The sequence below is a fragment of the Hyalella azteca genome, unplaced genomic scaffold (assembly GCF_000764305.2).
Source record: "Hyalella azteca isolate HAZT.00-mixed unplaced genomic scaffold, Hazt_2.0.2 contig9153, whole genome shotgun sequence".
Lineage (NCBI taxonomy): Eukaryota > Metazoa > Arthropoda > Malacostraca > Amphipoda > Hyalellidae > Hyalella > Hyalella azteca.
Window position 1 is genome coordinate 40,233 of NW_025939230.1, and position 20,983 is coordinate 61,215.

Genomic DNA, 20,983 nt, shown 5'->3' on the forward strand with positions numbered 1-20,983 from the left:
AAGAGAAAAAAGCGAAACTATCAATCTTTATTAAAAAAACTTGGATAATGTAAGATGAATTAAAATTAAGGTCCTCCTTGTAAGAATTATCGATATATGTGGATAAATTTTCATGAGGGATCGTTGATACACTTGTCGTTTTTATTCACCGAAGAAGCGTTAAATAGAAAAAATATCAATAAGGGCTTTTTCTTTAGGTTTGATACCCGTCCCGTTAGGACATTAAAACAAACGAGGCATTTGAGGGTTTCTTTTGCAATTAAACACAATATTATTTCGGAAAGCCCGACATGGGTTCCAAGTTACTTGCGCTTAATATTTAAGGTCATTTCCTCTTATGTTATATTTTAATTGTTGTTCTTTACAAATCAGGAGTGCTAAAAATTCTACAACACTTCACGGTGTTTTTTCTCATTTACCCTTGGTTCTGAAGTGATTGTACATATTTTTGCAAGGAAATGATTGAAACGTGTAATTTGATGTGTAACATGAGACTAAAACAGTAAAGAATTTGAATAAACTGGAAAATATTCAATCCAGCAAATTTCACAGAAAGACAATCACAAAGAAATTTGTTTCGCAACTTACAAAATTTGGTAGAAAGGATATTTCGCCACTTAACGTATGGTCAAGTAAGCCTATATTTTGTTCGCGTGAGTAGTATGTAAGTCAAATTCCATATTTTTCTCCGTTCTAGTATGTAGAGTTGCTTTTCATATTCACCTCATTAATAATTTCCATTAAAAAATGAATCATATTTATTGTAATTAAAGTAGCTCTGAATTGTAAATTAATTGTCGGATGCCACATGAGCGGCATTTCGAACTGCGGCATCCATGTCTAAAAGTGTCTCTAGTATGAAATTGTTGCCCCAGGTAGTTGAAATATTGGTATTTGATGAAAGGTAATCATAACGACATATTGTTGGCCATTTTTGTCTTGGAAAATTCATTTAAGCATTCATGAAGTCTCTTTCTGATGCGTTTGCTTACGAACAAATAAAATGATGATTATGCTTTGAAAAAACCACTTTCTTCTTGCAAGTCCGTTAATTGCAAATCGAGTAATTTCATTTCTGTTGAAATGAAAGTAATCGATTTGAAAGTTGAAAATAGTTGGAATTTTCTGGCTGCACTAATTTTGACCCGAAGTGCAATTTAAGCAACGTTTTAGATGCACTTAAGTTTGTGACAGAAAACTGGAAAACAAGTATTCAGCGATCTTATTTAGATGACAGTCAATCGCCTATTAATATCAAAGATTCCCACTCACCAATATTGTGTCAGAAACCACTATGTTATGAACATTGATAATTGAACGATCTATTGATAAAAGGAAAATGGCACACTTGTTATGAAAGAAAAGTTCTAGTAAATAACTGAATACGAGTACAAGTTGAAATATGTGTACGGTTGAATTTACTCATATATGTAGGCCAATTTCTTATATATTTAATTACGGTAGGATGACATAATAATTGCGCAACCATTAGCAGCCGTACACGTTTAATAATTTTAAAAATTCAGGTGATGAGGTTGAATGTAAATAGCTAATTAAAATGCGGATAATTTGCACCTGTAATCAATCAAAAATAGCTGATTATGAGATACAAAAGAGCAACGTCAAATGGGAGATTTTGTCGATCACTGAGATATTTTTTTTGTCCGCCACCTCATTTTTTCCAAAACTTACTTAATTAATGAGAGCATTATATATTAGGTGTATTTTGATATTCGAATATAAGATACTCGACGGAGTTGTGGATCAAGCCTGACAACATAAATAGTCTTAAATTCTATACAGGAAATCTTCCCAAAGTTTGTTTCTAACCATTATTGAACACCATTGTTTAAACATTTTGTTCGTTTTTAAAATTAGTTCCACATGCCTGCAGAAAGTCTCATAAATTAGGAGACATGAGCCGTGCCGATCGGTTCCAGCCGCGAACTTATTTAACGATAAAGCCATTCGATTCAGAAAAACGTAAGAACATAGTCTGGATGTGTAAAGGACGTAATGCTATTTGTCATTTCCTTGATTATTAAATTAATATTTCGTGTGTATTGCAATCTAAAATAAAATATAATATCGGCTCGGATTGGATGCATGCACAATTTATTCTTAGTTCACTACATTATTTTAAGCCATATTATTTCTCTCGTGTATACTATCAATAAAGTTCAACGATTCATCACCAGTTACATGAACAGAAGCGTGAATATCATGAGGCCTGCTCATACAAATATAATAAATATCATCATATTTATCCTATCGTTTCAATAGTTATTCAAGAGGTAAATCAAGCGAGATGACTGCAGATTTCTTACATTAAACTATTCGGTGTCATTAAGTCTATCGTAAATCTAATTTTAATTCTGTGATGAGAAAGCTCGACTGGTAGTTCTCTGTAGCACTTTACTAACAGTAGTTAAAAAGTTGGTAGTTTTTGGTAGATGGTAGTTTTTCAGAGCATTCGAAGACTTAGAATGCCTACACGCTGTTAACAATTCATTATTGAAGAGACTTTTAGCGTCATCAGCAATGGACAGCTCCGCGGGAGACACTTATGATTATTTACGTATGTGATACTTCGCTTTTCGCAAGAGGTTAAGTAGCAAACAATGAAAGTATTACCTCCTGATAAATGGCTTAAACATTGCAATTAAATGATGTTATTTCAATGTTTATTCCCTCGAAAATTCAAACTTAAGTGCACTGAAAATACAATAGCCCTTGTATTTTCCTTTATTTGAAAAAATTCTTCCAAGATTCGAAAATCCAATAAAATTCGTTTTCTCTTTTTATGTCTTGCATTTTATTCTAAAAAGATGAGGAATTGTCTATTTTCCATCCATTGATGATGAAATCAGAAGATGGCTGGAATTTTAGTGATGGAATGCAGCAATTACATCATTGCATGACACATGGTAACGGGTTAAATAGATGTCTCCTGAGACGTTGCTCACTGTGGCTGAACTGAGACGTACGTTGTCTTGCTTATTAGTCCAATTACTTTCTTCTGCCAATCAAAAGCTTAGGTACTCAACATTTAGGAAAAAAATCGCATGCCAAATTTGCAAAAAGAATAGGTTTTCAACAGAAATTTTGAATCCAAAACCGCTCCGAATTGAAGCCTATTGTTGGTAATGTTGAGGTCATGCCTAAGTATGGAATGTGGGATGTCTGTGGAATGATGGAAACGTGAGTAAGTCTTACATGCTATAAGCCTGGAACCATACCTGCATTTCACTTATCCTCGTATTACAGCACTAATATAACGCCAACAAACTATTCTTCTGGACAGCGGCATCTTCACCTAAGCTACGTGACTTCTTTACGTATGCTACAGGGAGCTCTAAAGTAGAACGGGACGTTTCTACATTAAATTAATGAGTTATTTATCCGATTGATACAGTAAGGAATGTTGTGATCCATACAAGAATATCAATCGATATTTCAAATAATATTTATATGCCTAATCTCTAAAACTTTGAACGTTCAAACTAAGAGAAACGGAAGAAAGCATGTGTCGTACAGAGAGGATAGTTGCAACGTCTGAGGTCGAGCCTATAAGGATTGGAGTAAATCTAGCTTACGAGCGTCAAACGACAACTCAATACAAAACATATCACGACAAAACTCTTGGTTCCATGGATGCCTAACACTAATGTGAATAATGTCTATTAAAAAAAGATTCTTTCAATCTACAGTACGATTAATCTTGTAGGGATGGAGATTTTTCTTCATGTATTCATTCACTTATAATAAGCAATGAGTTTTACCGATACTCGCATTGATTTTAGACTCATAACAATGTTTCTTCTTAACACTCAACTTCGGTGGCCAAATTTCTTATTGGCTGAAATTATAAAGAGTATGTCGGGGCATTGAAATCCATGCTATGAATAATGTCCACGGCTTTCATCCCAGAGACCGGAGCATTCGTCACGATTTCTGGTAACAAGTTTGTAACAAATCTACGGACTTAGGTACTAACATTTCAGTATTGCAGCATGTCGAAAGACCGAATCTACCTGGAAATAAAGAGACAAGCGGAATATATTCCCTTACAATTTTTTCTTCAGAACTGCCTTGCATTTAATCTTTATTATATTTCATCAAGGGTTTCAAAACAAACCTTTGTCAGAAGCAGCACCTAAGTCAGCAAGCGGAGTGACGACATAAGCAGGAGGCAGCGTTACTACAACACATGAAAGTAGAACTAGTCTCGATCAAGCATTGGATTAGGCGCGTTAATAAAGGCTCACACTGACATAGCTTGGCATACATAATATTTAGATATACTTTATATTCTCTAGCACACACTCAGTGGTAAAATATTCATTATGCATATTAATATATTTTCATGCAGGAGTGTTAAATTAAAAATAGATATTTTCCGAGCTATAAAAGCAGTTTCAGGGCAGCCATTTTAAAAGTGGCTGCGGAAGAAAAATTTTCTCCTTACAAATAATTTTTTCGCCTCAATTATCGTCAACATTTTTTTAAAAGTCACATTCTCATTTTTCATTCGCCGTTCATTGTAACCCATGCTCCTTTTCATTATCTTAACTTGCACATGGTGAAAAGTTGCATTACATTTCTACAGTTTGTATGGTTAATACAATATCAACCTTTCTCCTTTATATCTCCACGTATCTCATTTATGACAATGCTTATAAATCTTTGTAGGCACTGTTCTTTCTTGAAAGTTCCATTCATTGTTATCATATAAAAATTGGATTGAAAAGTTGGGTTATTTTTAAATTATGTAAATAGTGGTATGAGCAATTTGAATTGAATTAAAATTGAAATAGCATCGCTATTTTGAATCGCATTTTAAGCCACCATTTTAAGCAACCACTTTATTTGTCAACTACATTAAAAACATGTATATAAACACCTTAAATCAGCCGTTCAAACCACCACTTTATACCTGCTTTTCAAGCCGCCACTTCGGACCGCCACTTTAAATATTTCACTCTTACTCACGAACATTTTTCACTCCTATCAACTAACTTCGTTTTACTAGAGCCAGGAATATCGTTTATCCTCGCCTACTTACTTGTGCATCCACTCCAATAAATATCGTTCACCCTAACCCATCAATACCGTTATCTCCAACATATATCGTTCACCTTAACCCACCAATATCGCCATCTCCAACACATATCGTCCACCCTAACCCACCAATATCGTCATCTCCAACAAATATCGTTCACCCTAACCCAACAATGTCATTCATCTTCTCGCACAATTATCATTCATCTTAACTTAAAAATTTCATTCACCCACTCCGATGAATTTCGTTCATCCTCACCCGCGTACATTGTCCCCTATCACCCACTAGCTACATTTACCCTCACATACGAACGTCGTTCGATTTTACCAAAAAATAACTTTCACCCACTAACTTCATTCCCTCATTCCCCGGGGGATATTCATTGCTTACTCATCTGGATGATGAAGTCCAGGATTAATTTTACTCGTGGTCGTAATGATAATTACGAAAAATCTATTCAATTCAGTGAAATAATTTAGGCCTGGAACTTATTTGCTTCATATCTCACGGATGTTATTTATTCCCGAGTCGGTAAATTATAATTGCCAATGCTGCAGCCAAAAGAAGACTGAATGACAAAGTCGATGTAAATGTCAATCACCGCAATTAGTAGAAAGAATTCCTGGGAACAAAGAAAAGGATCCGGAATGTTTTTTCAACGCTTGCCGTGTTTTTTAGGGTTTTTAAAGTATTAAAAGTACCCTTGCTAAATTGCATGTTGGGATAATGGGCGATATACTAACGGCTTTTAATACTGATGAGGCTTTGCTAGTATTTTCATTGTGATTCCGTTTTTCGTGAACTTCTGCAAAAACATACGAACCCGGCGAAAAATCTGTTACAGACATGACGATGTTCGCCATGCCATGATTGTATCCCATCTCTAGCCGTCATATCATCGTACGATTCATCATTCTGTTTCTGAGCAGAGCATTGATTCTTCATATATTGACATTTTGCCATGATTGATTGGTTTAACTTTGCACTTATTTTCTGGCGCCAACTATAGGAACATATATATATCTGGAAGCTTTAATTTCTCGTGTACGTCGTTTTTACGTTTATCTTACGCACCTTACATATTTTCTTTGTCTTTCTTGCTTTGTATACTTGCTTTTGTCTTAACCTTTCTCTGACGCCGAACACATTTTGTTGCCATTGACTAGTTTTTAAAAGATTTGAATGCATCTTGCTGTCTTTACTACCGTTTCTCAATACTTCGAATGCATCTTGATTTTCTTATGCATGGTTCTCCGGCGTTCGAACACAAGCCTTTGCTGTCTTCACTCTTATTTACCCGGTTTTCGTACACATTTTCTCGTATCTGTGCAGGTGATTTCGTATTCTACAAGCACGTATCCCGTATATTCTTCTGACTTGAGGAACCGCAAAGGTTTGGACGATCTTCCATATAATTTCAAGGGGAAATAAGCATCCACTCTAGCAGTAGGCGACCGCCGCATCTGGCGTTTGGTCTGCTCAGTGCTTCCGGGCGATCAGCGACACGAAGTCTGCAAAAAAAACGGTTTATACAGTGTTAATTACTTATCAATTAATGTCATGAAAAATAATGAACTGATTGATAATTGGTTTGAATGATGAGCTTGAATAAACTACATAGCCGCATTAGGGAACTTTAACTTTTCGGTTTAGCATGTGGTCACAATGTGGAACAACGACCGATCACAGTTGTTTGTGCAAGTCTTTTTGAATAATGTGTATGTAAGACTTTCATATACGTATAGTCTATATATTTTGTGTACTGGACAATGTAGCACATCTCCTTGGTTGGCTTTGCATTCAAAATTTTGGGTTCAGTTTTGAAGTATATTATTTATAAATTAACAGTGTTTTTCACCTTTAAAGAACAGCATCTAACTGAAATATGTTGCCTTTCGTCAACACTTGGGTTCATAAAAGAGCCTATTTAAAACGTTTTTCTTAGCTTAGCTTCGCCTTTGTTTGTTTGTTGTTAAAATTGACAACGAAAATTAGCCCACTTCTGATTGCTCTAGAGATCTGAAATTCGGCATGCAGGCTATTTTCGCCTAACAATTTCAGATACAATCATAAAAACTAGCAATTAGAGACCTAAATTAGCTTAATTGAGAAAAAATATATATATAGTATGACGTGCGGGTGCTGACGTTATAGACGAGCAGGCGCTGACGCTGCGTATCATCGATACGTACGTCAATTCATGCTTTTTAGTCCGTGCAGCAACGGACTAAAAAGGAGAAAATAAAATACTTAAAAATACTTTTTTTTTAAAAAACACGTTTTTCTTGTGGACTAAAAAGTAGAAAATAAATTATGGCTCGCCCCAAAAAACGTGGAGAGCCATAATTTATTTTCTACTTTTTAGTCCACAAGAAAAACATGGTTTTTTAAAAAGTTTTTTTAAGTATTTTATTCAGGTATTAGTTTACGAATGCATCACCCTTCTGCAATGCTATTCTTATGCAATAATTACCGTAATAAGGAGTAAGGTTTGAATAATGTGTGAAGTAAACATTTAAATTATTATTCATGACAGTCACAGTTCCCCTTTTCGTCACTTCTTTGTGACGGCAAAAAGTTAAGAAGCCTACCATTCAATAATATATTATAATCAGAATGTAATATTGCCATTACGTAAACTCAGGCAACTTGATCTGACCTTCAATGTTGATCGTGCAGTAATAAATTTTTGATGACAAAGAATTACGATAAATGTGTTAAGAAAGCTGTACGTCTAACATTAATATCCCACAAGACATATCACGTTGAAATGACGTTGCTTAAGCGTTGTTTCAACAAAGTAAGCTCGTAATCTACGTTGTTTTAACGTCTATAGCTCCGGGGACACAAAATAGATATGAAACTCATAAATAGATGATGTATTTATCAATCTAATAACCTTAACCTATTTATATTTGTTATACATAGGTTATGATTAGTAATATTGACAATATAAAGTCAATCTGACCGTCATAGTTGACTTTGCCGTCGCCGCTGGGCGACGCCTCCTTGATCATGGCGTCGACCTCAGACTCTGAGAGTCTCTCCCCCAGCGACGTCATGACGTGCCGCAGCTCCGTCGAGGTCAGGTACCCCGAGTTCTTCTTGTCAAAAACTCTGCCCAGGAAATGTCCCAAGATCAGGGTATTTTCTCAGCAAACTAGGGTGAAATTTATTTGGAAACCCGGAGTTCTTCCTGTAAAAGACTCTGCCCAGGAAATGTCCCAAGATCAGGGTATTTTATGAGCAAACTAAACGCAATTTATGTAGAAATTCCGAGTTCAACTCGTCCAAAAATCTGCCGAGGATATGCCCCGAGATCAGGGTATTTTTTAAGCAAACTAGGGGCGAAATCTATGTAGAAACTCTGAGTTCTTCTTCGTAAAAATTCTGCCCAGGAATTAAATGTCCCAAGATCAGGGTATTTTCTAAGCAAACTAGGGCGAAATTTATATGGAAACCCGGAGTTCTTCCTGTCAAAGACTCTGTTGAGGAAATGTCCTCAGTTCAGAGTATTTCTTAAGCAAACTACCCTAACAACATTTAGATGCGTGAGCAACCCTGCATTAGGGCCGCCTAGGACTCCGGGAGCACGTAAATTATAGCTTCTCTAAGTCCGCTCAGGGTTCGAAGGGCAGCATCTGGGTAGCTTGCTGGTTCGGTATGACTCGGTTCGGCCAACCCTTGTCATACTCTCAGGCGACTATAAAGCCGGAAAGGAGATTCTGACTAGAAACTGATTTCGATCGGGTGGCCACGCAGACCCAGAATAACGTACTGCGCCGAGTGTAGTGACTACTTGGCCGAAGCCTATGCGGTCTCCGAATGTTGTTAGGGTAGTGGGAAATTTCTATAGTACCTCAGAATTCTTCTTGTCAAAAACAGCCGAAGAAATTCCTCCAGTTCAGGGAAATTTTTAAGAAAACTAAGGTAATTTTATCATATCAACTGTAGGTGGAAATAAAACGTTCGCAAGATAGAAGACGAATGCCAAGGCTTTTAGAAATTTAGAGAATGAATGCGAAGGAAAGGACTCGCCGTTAAAATTCTATATGATGCCTTACAAATATGTTAATGTTGAAGATTTGCCAACGAAAGCATTATTAGTACGGAATTTTACATATTCTAGGAAGCCTTACTCATTCCTCCAACATCAAAAGACTTGACATAAAGTGGAAAAAAGAATTGTGAACAAAATATGAATAGTAAATAATCATCGTAAGAGGTATGGAAATAATTGTCATAACTGTACTGAAGACTTAAATATATGCTGCTCGATGATTACTCACATGAATACTCATGCCTAATTCGTCGAGCGAGTGACTCCAGGATAACAGTGTTCAAGCTGTAGTCACCTGATCGCATCCCAAGTTTCGTAGACGAAGAGATAATCAACAGATATTGTTCAATAAGTACTCACTTGAACGCTTCTTTGAGTTCGTTTTCGTCGCCCATGTTTTTAAGTTTTTTGCTCATCATTTGAAGGAATTCGTTGAATTCTATAGTTCCATCGGCGCACGTCGAAACTCCGCTCACCAGTTTACGAAGCTCAGAATCTGCATAACAAATGAGATTCATTTGAAAAACCACAAGTAACGGATAACCATTACTTACTAGTAAGAATATGAAACAACTAATGGTATGCCATTAGTTACTTGTTTGAAAAAAACAACAAAAAAGAAATAACCATTAACTACTTGTTTAAAAAAACAACAATGAACAGATAACCATTAGTTACTTATATGAATACGTCAGGGAGAGGATCTGTTCATTAAGGGCTTAGATGTTGTATTAACTTAGCCATTTTCAGGGGCAGTGAATAAACTTTGAATGTTAATCATCTTATTTATAATATTTTGTAATGATTTATTTGATAACTTCAAAATTAACGACAATCTAATTTCCTGACTGAAATTTTTACTTCATTTGTTGTTGTTGAATAGTGATTACAAATAATTAATTCTCACTTTTGTTATAAAATTGTAATTTTTCGCAACGTTCGTCTGATTTATATTAAAAATTATATTTAAACATGGCATATGTAGGATAAGAACAATTTGTGAAGATTGTATGCCACTAACATGCATAATAAAGAACAACATACTCTATTGAAATAGACGAAAATAATCTGCCATCTATGAAAATCTTTGTTCTTTTGGCCTGGGGATATTTGTTCTCCTGCTCGCCGGTCGATGCAAGCCTCGCTCTCAGTTCAACCTTTGCTTAAATGTCAATCCGATGCTGGCGAAGTGATCTCACTGGTGCTGGTGGGTGTCAGCTGCATTATTAACCAGCTGATCGCAACCGTAATTTGCGAGGATAAATCATATTATAAATCTGCTGATCATTATAGGAGGTTTGTATCATTTCGTGCTTAACGCTGCGAGTCGCAGACCGCAGTAATGGTTAGACGCTTAAATATTCGACGACAATAAAAATATGTTATCTATATCATGATAATATCTATATGATTTTAAGCGTGCACCTGTAGCCGTACGTTATATTTTTCGGCCATTACAGACAGAATAGTTGACTCAGCATTTAACTGGTTAAGTTAAAATGCCACAGCAGTGGGTTCACTCCAGAGCCAGCGAGGCCCTAGCAACAACATGATGGCACGCGGCCTGTTAATTATCGGGAACTATAATGTCGTCTCTAAATCGAAGAGTTGCAAAAACAAAATGTTACTTATTAAACCTTATCAACGCAAATTACTGTTTCCATTTTTTGTTTACCAAAATTCGAAATGAAGTGTAGAAGAAGCATCTCGCAACATTTTATCTTCGAATGTTTGCACCGCTTGTGATTATATTCAGCTAACTTATTACCTGCTCTGAATGAACGCACTCATATCTTGTTCCTTTCATTAGTCAGCATTAAAAATCTTATATATTAAAAACGAAAATAGTAATTAATCTAGTATCAGCGCTGGGCATCTCCCAGCCTCTCATTGACTACCTGCAAATTTCAGTTATAAATCCCGCTTCCGCCCGACGTTATACAGCACAACTCAAGTGGGATGATCGACATCCAGGATTATTGAGGCAATGATATATCAATTGAATGTATTATTCGCATCGAACTTCCTACTCTGCCAGCCATTGACCTTCAGCTCCATGTGACGCTAGACTGCATAATAAACTCGGCACCAATGCACGCCTCCAGGACCTATAATTTTTTCCTCGATAAAATAATTGATTGCTGACATAATTTAATTTTATGTGACACTATCACAAATCGTCGGGTGGATTAGCGGAGGCCAACCGTCATGTTCCCGATGAGAATAAAGGAAAATATTGCTTATGGTCGAACCGTATTCTTATAAAGCCTTAGGGTTACCTAAGTTCAATTACGACATGGACGTAATTGAATAGCTTAGTTTGAAGCATGAAATTAATATGCTGGCTAATTCACTGCGTAATTATTCTTTTAGGTTCATTTTTACCAACTTCAAAAAGACCCGCTTTTGATTTCTTATTGACCCAGACAATGTCTAACAATCACTCGATATTTGTTTATTGTTCCGTTCTATTGGATATTACCATTGGAGTTTATTCTTTCAGGATTTAGAAATCAGATTTTTTGATTTTGGTTATCTAGTTAGAATATTTCGAGAAAGCTTCGTAAGTGGAAGGGATGAATACAGCAGGAACCAGAATATCAATTCAAACTTGAAAAACATTTAAAATAATTAATATCTCATTGACATAAAAGTTTATCTTCATTTTAATCAAACTGTGGACCAGGCTACCGCTGATCTCGATGCCGAGTGTCTTTAATTTTACACTCAGACAATGAATGGGTCATATTGTTCCAATAGTAACACACTTTCTGCTCGTATTATTGTCACGCCGGGTTAAACTGGGCCAGGTTGACCCACACCGGGCCAAAAATTACATCACCATCTTGACAAAGTCTTGTTCATGTCATGCAAAGATTGCGATGCTCCAACATCTTATAGGCACACTCTAATTAAAGTGTGCTCTGTGGGATGCCATTTTTAAATACTCAGTGATATAAAAGCTAATATATTCTCTGATATATTAACTGATAAACTCCGTGAAATGTGAGATCAAATGTTTCAGAAATATACTTTGAAGTTTGCAGTGAAATGTTCTGTGAAACACACTTCAAGAGGTCACTTATATGTACCTGACAACATGAACTGACATTTGAGTTTTAGAAAGATATGTAATATACTGCTTGATGCACTATAATTTTAAGAGGCATAGCAAAAGAGGGATAATCACCACCGCATCATTGTATCACCCAACGTAGTGATGCTGCCCCAGGAAGCACATCACCACCACATCACCACCACATCACCACCACATCACCCCCACATCACCACCANTGTCAGACTCAACCAGCAATGTTCCTGTCAGGCTCAACCAGTTATGGTCCTGTCAGACTCAACCAGCAATGTTCCTGTCAGACTCAACCAGTTATGGTCCTGTCAGACTCAACCAGCAATGTTCCTGACAGACTCAACCAGTTATGTTCCTGTCAGATTCAACCAGTTATGTTCCTGTCAGACTCAACCAGTTATGGTCCTGTCAGACTCAACCAGTTATATTGTGACTCATATAACAGTGTAAAATATTGCTGTTCACCACGACCAGCGTATAGTTTGGCCAAAGTAGTACCTGTTGAAAATTATAACACTGCAGACAGTGTATTAGCAGCCCAAAGCTAGTAATGCCACAACTCACTGCAACCATCAACATTACAAACGAAGTTATGAAATATTGTGAACCTCATCATTGCCTACAATGTTTAAACCTACATCATCAAGCAATATTTCAGCTCAACATACTACAGCTTGAGTAATGCACAAAATTTTTTCTGATATGTTGATCTAATGTTGCTACTTGATTATATTTGAAGCTTTGCTATTCGTATAGCAGGTGCTTGTTCTTCCCAGTTACCCTAGACGCCCAGTACTCACGAGGTCCAGGGTAACGATGAGGTCATACTGCTGGTGCAGGGGGTGGGTGGGGCACCTTTGGGGACCGTGTCCACGGACCCACTCTTGCTCCGCGCCTGCATGCAAAGTTCAATTTAATCAATTAATGCTAACAATTTAATTTAAACATCAAGGCACTTTTTATAATAGATAATTTCCGTACTCTGTTACACTGGTGTTTGTGGATTTATGATTTTAGCTTACAACTCCAGATATTTTTGCTTAGACGCTGAGTTTCTGAGATTCCTCATTTTCATCAAACGATCACTTACATTCTAACTTTTCGACTTATGGTTCCAGATATTGTAAGATACTGATGAGTAGTCCCGAAAATCTTGTACTGTATGAACATGAAGATTTCGTATTCCTGTCAAATTTTCCTGAAATTATGTTCGTCGTTATACAGTTTGCGAGATTCTGTATCCCAATTTACGGTTCGTTTAGTTTTGCATTCAAATTTATAATCCTGCCGCTTTATTGAAAATAGTCAGGTTGAACACGAACCATGCATTTGCTCGTGAACAAGTTATCTTCTATGAGATCCTGTGCTGCAAACGGTGAACCTAAGCCTTTGAGGTGATCAGATCTCTGTTCTAACTCGGCTTCAAAGAAGCCTCCAAGTCACGGCTCGCTGACCTTCCCTACATTGAATTCTGGCAAGGTAGCACCGAACTGTCCAGTGAAAAATTCTCAGACGTGACCAATGCTTCTTCCCAACATCGTCGGTCTGGACAGTAATTGCCGCATTCAATTAGGCTCCGGTATCCAGGAATACCAACGCTGCATTGCAGACAGTGCAATGTCACGCCGATTTCACCAGCCGATATCTTCGTCGCTACAGAAGCACGGCGCCAAATTCCAGCGAACCAGAACACTCCCGCAAGAACTACTCCTGACGCTGCGAGGTGCTGTCCATGGAGCAGAGATGAGTAAGCGAAAAGCAATCGGGAACGAAAATCATTGTTGGAAAAATGCCGGAGGAGGAGAGGGCGGACAATTCGCTGCTCATTATTTTTTGAGCTTGCAATAAATGCTAGTGGCTTGTAATCGCTTACTTATAAATATACTACAATGAACAAAGAATAGGCAGAATTCATCGGTTGTGGAACGACAATAATTTATTCTTCATAAAAGAAATAACATAAGAGCCCTGCGAAACTCTGGATGTTAGAACAAAGATGAATACATCCATTGATGACTGTTTCAGCATATACAGGTATTGTAGTAGCAGCCATTCCAGCTGTCTTCAACGGGGCGGTGCGGAATTTAATTAACTGGAGCCTTGGGCGATAAAGGCTGATGTGAGTCATGCCGCTGTACAGTCGCATCATTTCGGCGAAGCCAATCTTGCTTGCGGACAGCCATTAAAAATGTAAACTACCGTAGGTGAAACGGAAAATTTGCAACAAAAAGCGCAAAATTAAAATAAATACAAAACTCCCATCGACTTTACCATAGACGAAACAAAGTAGAAGTTCAAAAATTCAAGTTTAAATGAAAAAGTAGTTATCTAAAAATAAATAATTCTCGTTAAAGAAATCCATGATTCCCTGACAGGAACAGATCTTCATGATCAAGAGACTGCCGAACGACGGCAAGGCTGGCTTCATAAGACTCCTTTAATTCAGGCAGTTCCTCTATTAGTTCGCTAAGTGGGAAGGATGGCAGTAGTCTCATTGTCCTTGATGGAGATATTTAGTAGCTCCGCTGAGCACCCAATATGGCGGTAAACTCTAAGATAGTCAATAATTGCAAACGTGATCATGGGCCGTACTGTCAAAAACAGTTGCGAGTTTGTAACTCTGTCAGCCGGCTTTTCTGACTAAAGCAATCAATCACAGACGAAAAATAGCCGTTACGCTTATTTACGAAGATACGACGCTGTCGAATTCAATTATTCCATTAGTGGTACTTAGAATAGCCGTAAACGAGGATATTGTTAATACCAACCCCTTAATACATAATGTATCAGTCAAATTTTCCTGCTTCATCGGTTACTCATCCTTTTTATTTAACGCATTTTCTGCAACTCTACCTCCACACATTGCTCTGTGTGCGTGGAGCTCACACCTCATTTCCCACTATCTTTGCATAAACACTTCATTCCAAATTATTTTGCACAATAACTACATTCCCTATTGTCCTCGCAAAAACAACCCATTCTGTATATCTTTGTTCAAACTTCTCATCCGTATTATATTTGCAGACACTCCATTCCCTATTAGCCTTTTGCAAGCACCTTTATTATTCCTTATTTTTTGCACTAATGCCTTTTTTTCTGCGGCCCCAATAACCAATAATTTCATGTACAACGGAATCAACTGGAATCAACATGCTAGTTTTTTATGAAATAACCTGAAGATCGAACAGATTTTGCAATAAAAATTAGTACGCGGTGAAAATCGAACAATGCCTCTCATCCTGTTATGGAATTTTTTTTCGGAGCGCCAGAAACAATTTTACCCTGCAACATTGATGCTCTGAACTAAAATATTGTCTTTTAAAATGAGAAATATTTTTGTTGGCAGAAACATTTTTGTATTCATTCGACCCAACATTGTCCATCAGTAATGCTGGAATATTGTAAGAGTTTTGAACAAATTTATGCGAGATTGATTGCAATATAAAGTACAAGAGATTTTTTACCGTGTGATTATAGGCACGATATTAACGAAAATTCGTTCGCCAAATGTGCTTGGAAGTCAATTCGGTTGCAAAAAATTGTGAATAAACAGCTGCCACAATTCTCCTTTTATACTCTTAAAAGTTTTTAATTTGTTGCTGCAATCATTCAATTGTCGGAACGGGAAAATAAAAATATTTCTACATTTTTATTCAGTCCGAAGACGCTGGCTTCGTCAGCCTAAGAGAGGCAAGGCTAATTCACATGTAGCCTCTGAGCTATTCTGCAACGCTGGCCATTCCAGCAGCATTATGCGAGTTTAGCATGAATGCAGAACCTGGCTGAAGCATTATTGCCCCTCCACCATTACCTATAGACTAAGGAGAATTCATTATGGATAGATGAGCAACTAAGGAGAAATAAGATTACAATGCGGTTTAAATTTTTTAAAGATTCTCTTATTTCTTATATCAAGCTAATATTTACAACTCGACAATTAACTAACGGGGCCTAAATTTGAAATTTTTGCGCTATTTCAAGATATTTTTGCTAATTATAATTAATAATCTTTCCAGACCTCGGGTGTCCTAAAGAACATCGTTGCTATAATTTTTATTCAATAATTTGTATTGTAAAACTCTACTCACATAAGTAGAAACTGGTCATGAGAGACACCGTGCTTGAAACGATGTTGGGTTGTAAAAATAACGTCGCGTTGCTGGCAACTTCGGTTAAATACAATGCTTGGTGATTTTTAACAATGATTAAACGTTAACCAGATAACCTGGTTAACTTCCCTGATGTCTCAGATTGTGCAATGCTCGTCAGAAGAAGAATTGATGAACAAAGTCTTATCCAAAATGACTGGATTGTGTGGCAGCAAACGATCATCGACCTCATCTGAAGAAATTGGTACTGAAACACGCGTATATATACTCCGTTTTATTATATTTTTATTTTTACAGGAACGCGCGCACTCCTTTTACACTTTAGTTATATTGTTCTCATACAGTTTAGTATTGTTACTATAAATCACTTGGGCTCCACCAGCAAGTGACAAGCTTTACGGGTCCAGCGAATGTCGTTTTGGCTCCAGCGAGCGGTTGCTAAAAAATGAATAATTCATAGTTTTCCAAGGCACGGAATAGCAATATTCCGTTGATCAGATTCTGAGAGACCGGCCCGTGAATATTCCATTCGGGAGCTAAGTTCGGGGATATTCAGTTCAGGGAATAAGTTGGTAGTTTGTGTAAATTTGTTTGCAAAATAATTTGGTAAGTCCAGATTAAGAATGCTAATTTACTGACAGTGATGACCTAGCAATCAAAGGTGATTGATAGATGCCATGGTAATAAACAGTCGTCTGGCAGTCTTGTGGACTTGATAATTTGATGGCAATTGCTAATTTCCGATACTTCATATATTTTCCCAATTATTGATTCCGAAATTAGCTACGTTTGATTTTATCAGCTAGATTTCTTTCTAGAAAAAAAGTGCTAAAAAAGTTATTAAATTCTGTAAAGCTAAATGAAATATAAAACTCGACTTACCCACCTCCACTTTACACGAAAGAAAGTCTCACCCACCTGGCGCTCTGCCTTGATCTGCTCGCGTCTCTTCGCGATGTCCTGCCGCGCTTTGGAGTGTCGCATGAAGTGTCCCAAAACTCCAGCCATTATATCTCTGTAAGTTTGCTCCCAGCGACTCTAATTCAACTCACTTTATTGTTCTCGCAGTAAAGAAAACTTCAGGCTCGTGCCTGATGTCTTGCTCGCTCAGTCGAGTTCAGTTTCAGAGCGTGCTTATAAGCTTATGAAGTAATATTTGAGTAGCTAATGCAGAAACCGGCTCTCGAAGTAGCCAAACCGTACTTAATGTTGATGCCTAATAAGTTTTTGAAGTTGCTTGAATATAATAGTCTTGTGATCAATGAGTTATGAACTAGCATGTATCTACTTTCGTGAACCTGTGCTTTTTGCAATACAGGAATGAGGGAGCCTTTGTCTGGTCTATAAGTTCACTGTATTCATTGTCAAATTCGTGATCTTTTTGGGGTTTTCATTATTTTTTCCAGTAACAAAAAAATTCTCTTGAGTGTGTGTTGGATACTCTTCAAACTCAACGTCGTTGGTGACACACACACCCCTGATGAACGGACGATGGTGAGCCTTCGCTTACGAAGTTATAATTTTCGATAGAGATTTAAACCGCAATAGCTACCTTAATAAAAAATGTTTCAAGTCGTAAAGTCTTAAGAATTGACTAGATTATATCTAGTCACCCTATCACGCAACTCGTAAAAGTCAGCTTCTTTTAATAATACTTTGTATATGCAAACCTCGACTTCCCTATAGGCTATAGACTCGATGCGGCCGATCGAAGGTGCTTGTTAACGTCTCATTAAATACATAAAATTGATCAAATCTGGTTTACTTCATTAGTGATATGTATTGCTTATTCGATTTCTATACTTATTGTCAAAGTTACTAATCTGAGTTCGACATCTATGGAGGCTATAACTATGTTGTTAAATATACAGTAGTACTATTGCCTATTATTGCATTCAATATGACCTGCAGCCTATTTTTGGGTAATTAATGGTGGAACGATTATTAGAAAACAATATTGGCAATATGAAAATGAAGATTGTATTGCATAAGTCACAGGGTGTACACTGTACAGAGATGGCTGCACAAGTTGCAATGTTTTGACAGAGACGAGTATCAAAAGTCTCTGATGTGCATTTCAAAATATGCAATTCTTATTTGACCTCTAGATTGTCCAGAAGCATATAAATATGGTTACCATATTGACACATTTTTAACACGAAAGAAATTAAGTGTATTTCGAAATGTATTTGTTGGCTTTATTAAATAACTTAGATAACAATTCAACAATAAATAAATGTATTGAAAGAAAAACGTGAAGTTAGTGCATTATTTGAAGAGACGCCATTATAGAAGCTTGCGTGTAAATGCTGCTGATTCACAGCCACCGTTTATCGCGAATTTCACGACTTTATGGATTTAATTATAACGTGGGGCACTCGCGTGACTCCTAGCTTGCGTAATCGAGTAGAGTTCTTTTTTTACAGTTGCTGATTATAAGCTTTCACTAGGGTAAGCATAATTTCAGTAATCTTTAAGTTTGCGGTAAGAAGTATTTGTATTTTTATGAGGAATTAAGCAGCAGAATAAGGGATATGTTGAACTTTAACGGGAAATGCTGTTCATCTGCATTCAATACAAGATCACGAATTACGAATGAGAACACGAATGTTCCTGGGTTACATTGAAACATTATTATGGGCTTTAATTATAAGTTTTGAAAACACATATGGTTATCGAGGAAATCCATAAACATTAGTGCTTGAAATTTCCCATATTAAATTTATAATTAACCATTTTCGCGTCATAATGCAACTGTTAATCTCAACATGAACATATAGTTTTCTAAAAAATTTTTGTGCATAAATCTAAACTATATATTTAAGGAAATTTCGGAAAAAACATATTTGATTTCTACGTTATAATAACCACTTTTGGGAAAAATTTAAGGAATAATCTTCAGTTGACTTCAATTTCAGCTGCATTACATCTTTTGAACATAAAAGCTATCAAAAGCGTAACCAAGAACACTTCAACATTACATTGAAAAGTTTTTTCTGTAAATTTTTCAACATAACGATGAGAAGAAACATAATGCATTTCTCATCCAGCGTAATTCATCGAGTACGCATGAATCTCTTGCCACTGTACACTGATGAGAAGCTGTATTTTCTTACTGAAAAATATTTTCTTGTGGCATCATAATGAAGTTTTCGAGGATTGCTATAGTAGAAACCTCCTTATTTTGATCGAATTAAAATGGCTTGACGAGATACAATGGAAGGTCTGCGAGGATTTGGGGATTGACCGAGTATAGCACGAGTAACAAGTGCTTTCTGACCAACAATTTAGGATATGGAATACACCTTCCTTCAAAGCTGGTAGTTCGCTGTACTTATTCTTATATTTATTATGATGTTCGGTATGAGCTTTCTGGTCAATGATCTGATTCCTAATTCTTTCTTCTCTCAATTCTCCGGTTTTATTTTAAATTTCTTGCGAGCATAATTTTTATGGGCAAGCAAGTTAAAAATAGTAATCTAGTAAGAATTATTGTGAATTTAGAATTAAAAAAATTTCTTATCGTTGAATCAAGTTTTCCAATTGATCGGCCGGTTGTATGGAAAATTTTAAATTTTTATGATCCATGCAAATAAAAAAACGCTGCAAAATTAAATTTCCCTCTGAATTTCTGTGGGAAAGTTGCGCCAATAAATACTCGATGTCGATTTTTTCGTTGACATATCTGGCGGATATTGAAAAAAGCTTTGATCTCGGGGAATTGTTTGCCGTTATCGGCCATTTCCTATGCACATATTAAACCTGAGCAAAAAATTGAACTGTCATTTCAATAGGTTTACGCGATCGCCGGGTCCAAGCCTAAGAATCAGGGGGTGTTTGAGCGGCAAAGGCCCTTGATTTGGTTTGTGGGGACCCGCCGGGACTGCAAAGATTGGCCAGAAGAAGTAAACCTGATCTTGATGGACATTGAAGCTCCGGAGGGCAAATCTCTAGGGGAACAGCAGGACTAAAAACAACACAACTAGAACTCAAGAACAGGAATACTGTTATTAAACATTAAACTGATAATATTTTATATATCAATGAAAATTCACTGAATTGAAATAAAGCCATTTTGGATTTATAATTAATAAATTAAACCTAATTTTCATTGAAAAATAGACTAAAAAATTGTAAATAAATATAGAGCTCATTTAAACTTATAGGTACTAGTAACAAATTAATTAATTTAATTAAACGAATTTAAAACGGGATATAAATAAGAAAATTTATTGCTTACTATAAATATATATATAGTTCTGAATGGGAAAAAATACAAGAGAAAATATCTAACTAGCCTAGTGCTTTATCAGCATAGGAGTTGATTATTAACTTGTCGTGAAGTAAGGCTTAGAATTTGATTGATAACTTAGTCTTATAAACTGCTGTCTTGTTCAACTAGGTCAACGATAAGTCCGTCATTTGAAAAAAATCACTATTGCTAACACTTCGATTACTATTTGACTGGTATCTTTAGTTTAAGCTTCCCTTTGTAATATGAAAGTAGGTGAACGAATCGAAGGAAGGGGGGGGGGGTATGAGACCGTAATTTCGTGAAGGTATCCATTTTACGCTCAATATTGCTTACGTCATAATGAACTAGAATGGCTATGCCGTCAGCTCAACCTTAAAATTTACGATTCTCGTAATTTAAAGTGAAAGAA

At 36.5% G+C, this 20,983-nt stretch overlaps 1 protein-coding gene across 1 annotated transcript; it reads right to left on the reverse strand.

The window, feature by feature from the left end:
* Nucleotides 1-235: 235 nt before the first annotated feature.
* On the reverse strand, nucleotides 236-17,723 carry LOC125178367 (calcium and integrin-binding family member 2-like). Its single transcript, XM_047881933.1, has 6 exons — nucleotides 17,238-17,723; nucleotides 13,804-13,936; nucleotides 13,007-13,105; nucleotides 9,483-9,618; nucleotides 8,031-8,179; nucleotides 236-6,573 (listed from the first exon to the last, which is right to left on the reverse strand). Exons 1-6 carry the CDS (start codon nucleotides 17,325-17,327, stop codon nucleotides 6,542-6,544), a joined length of 639 nt encoding a protein of 212 aa, XP_047737889.1. The 5' UTR covers nucleotides 17,328-17,723; the 3' UTR covers nucleotides 236-6,541.
* Nucleotides 17,724-20,983: the final 3,260 nt, after the last annotated feature.

What these genes read in the sequence shown, in the direction of transcription:
- LOC125178367 (XM_047881933.1), bottom strand. Translation starts at nt 17,327, where the DNA reads ATGGCTGGAGTTTTGGGACACTTCATGCGACACTCCAAAGCGCGGCAG. An exon ending in CTGTCTGCAATGCAGCGTTG is followed by an intron (nt 13,106 to 13,803) that starts GTATTCCTGGAT and finishes CTTTGCATGCAG; the next exon opens with GCGCGGAGCAAGAGTGGGTC. An exon ending in GAACTCAAAGAAGCGTTCAA is followed by an intron (nt 8,180 to 9,482) that starts GTGAGTACTTAT and finishes TTTCCTGGGCAG; the next exon opens with AGTTTTTGACAAGAAGAACT.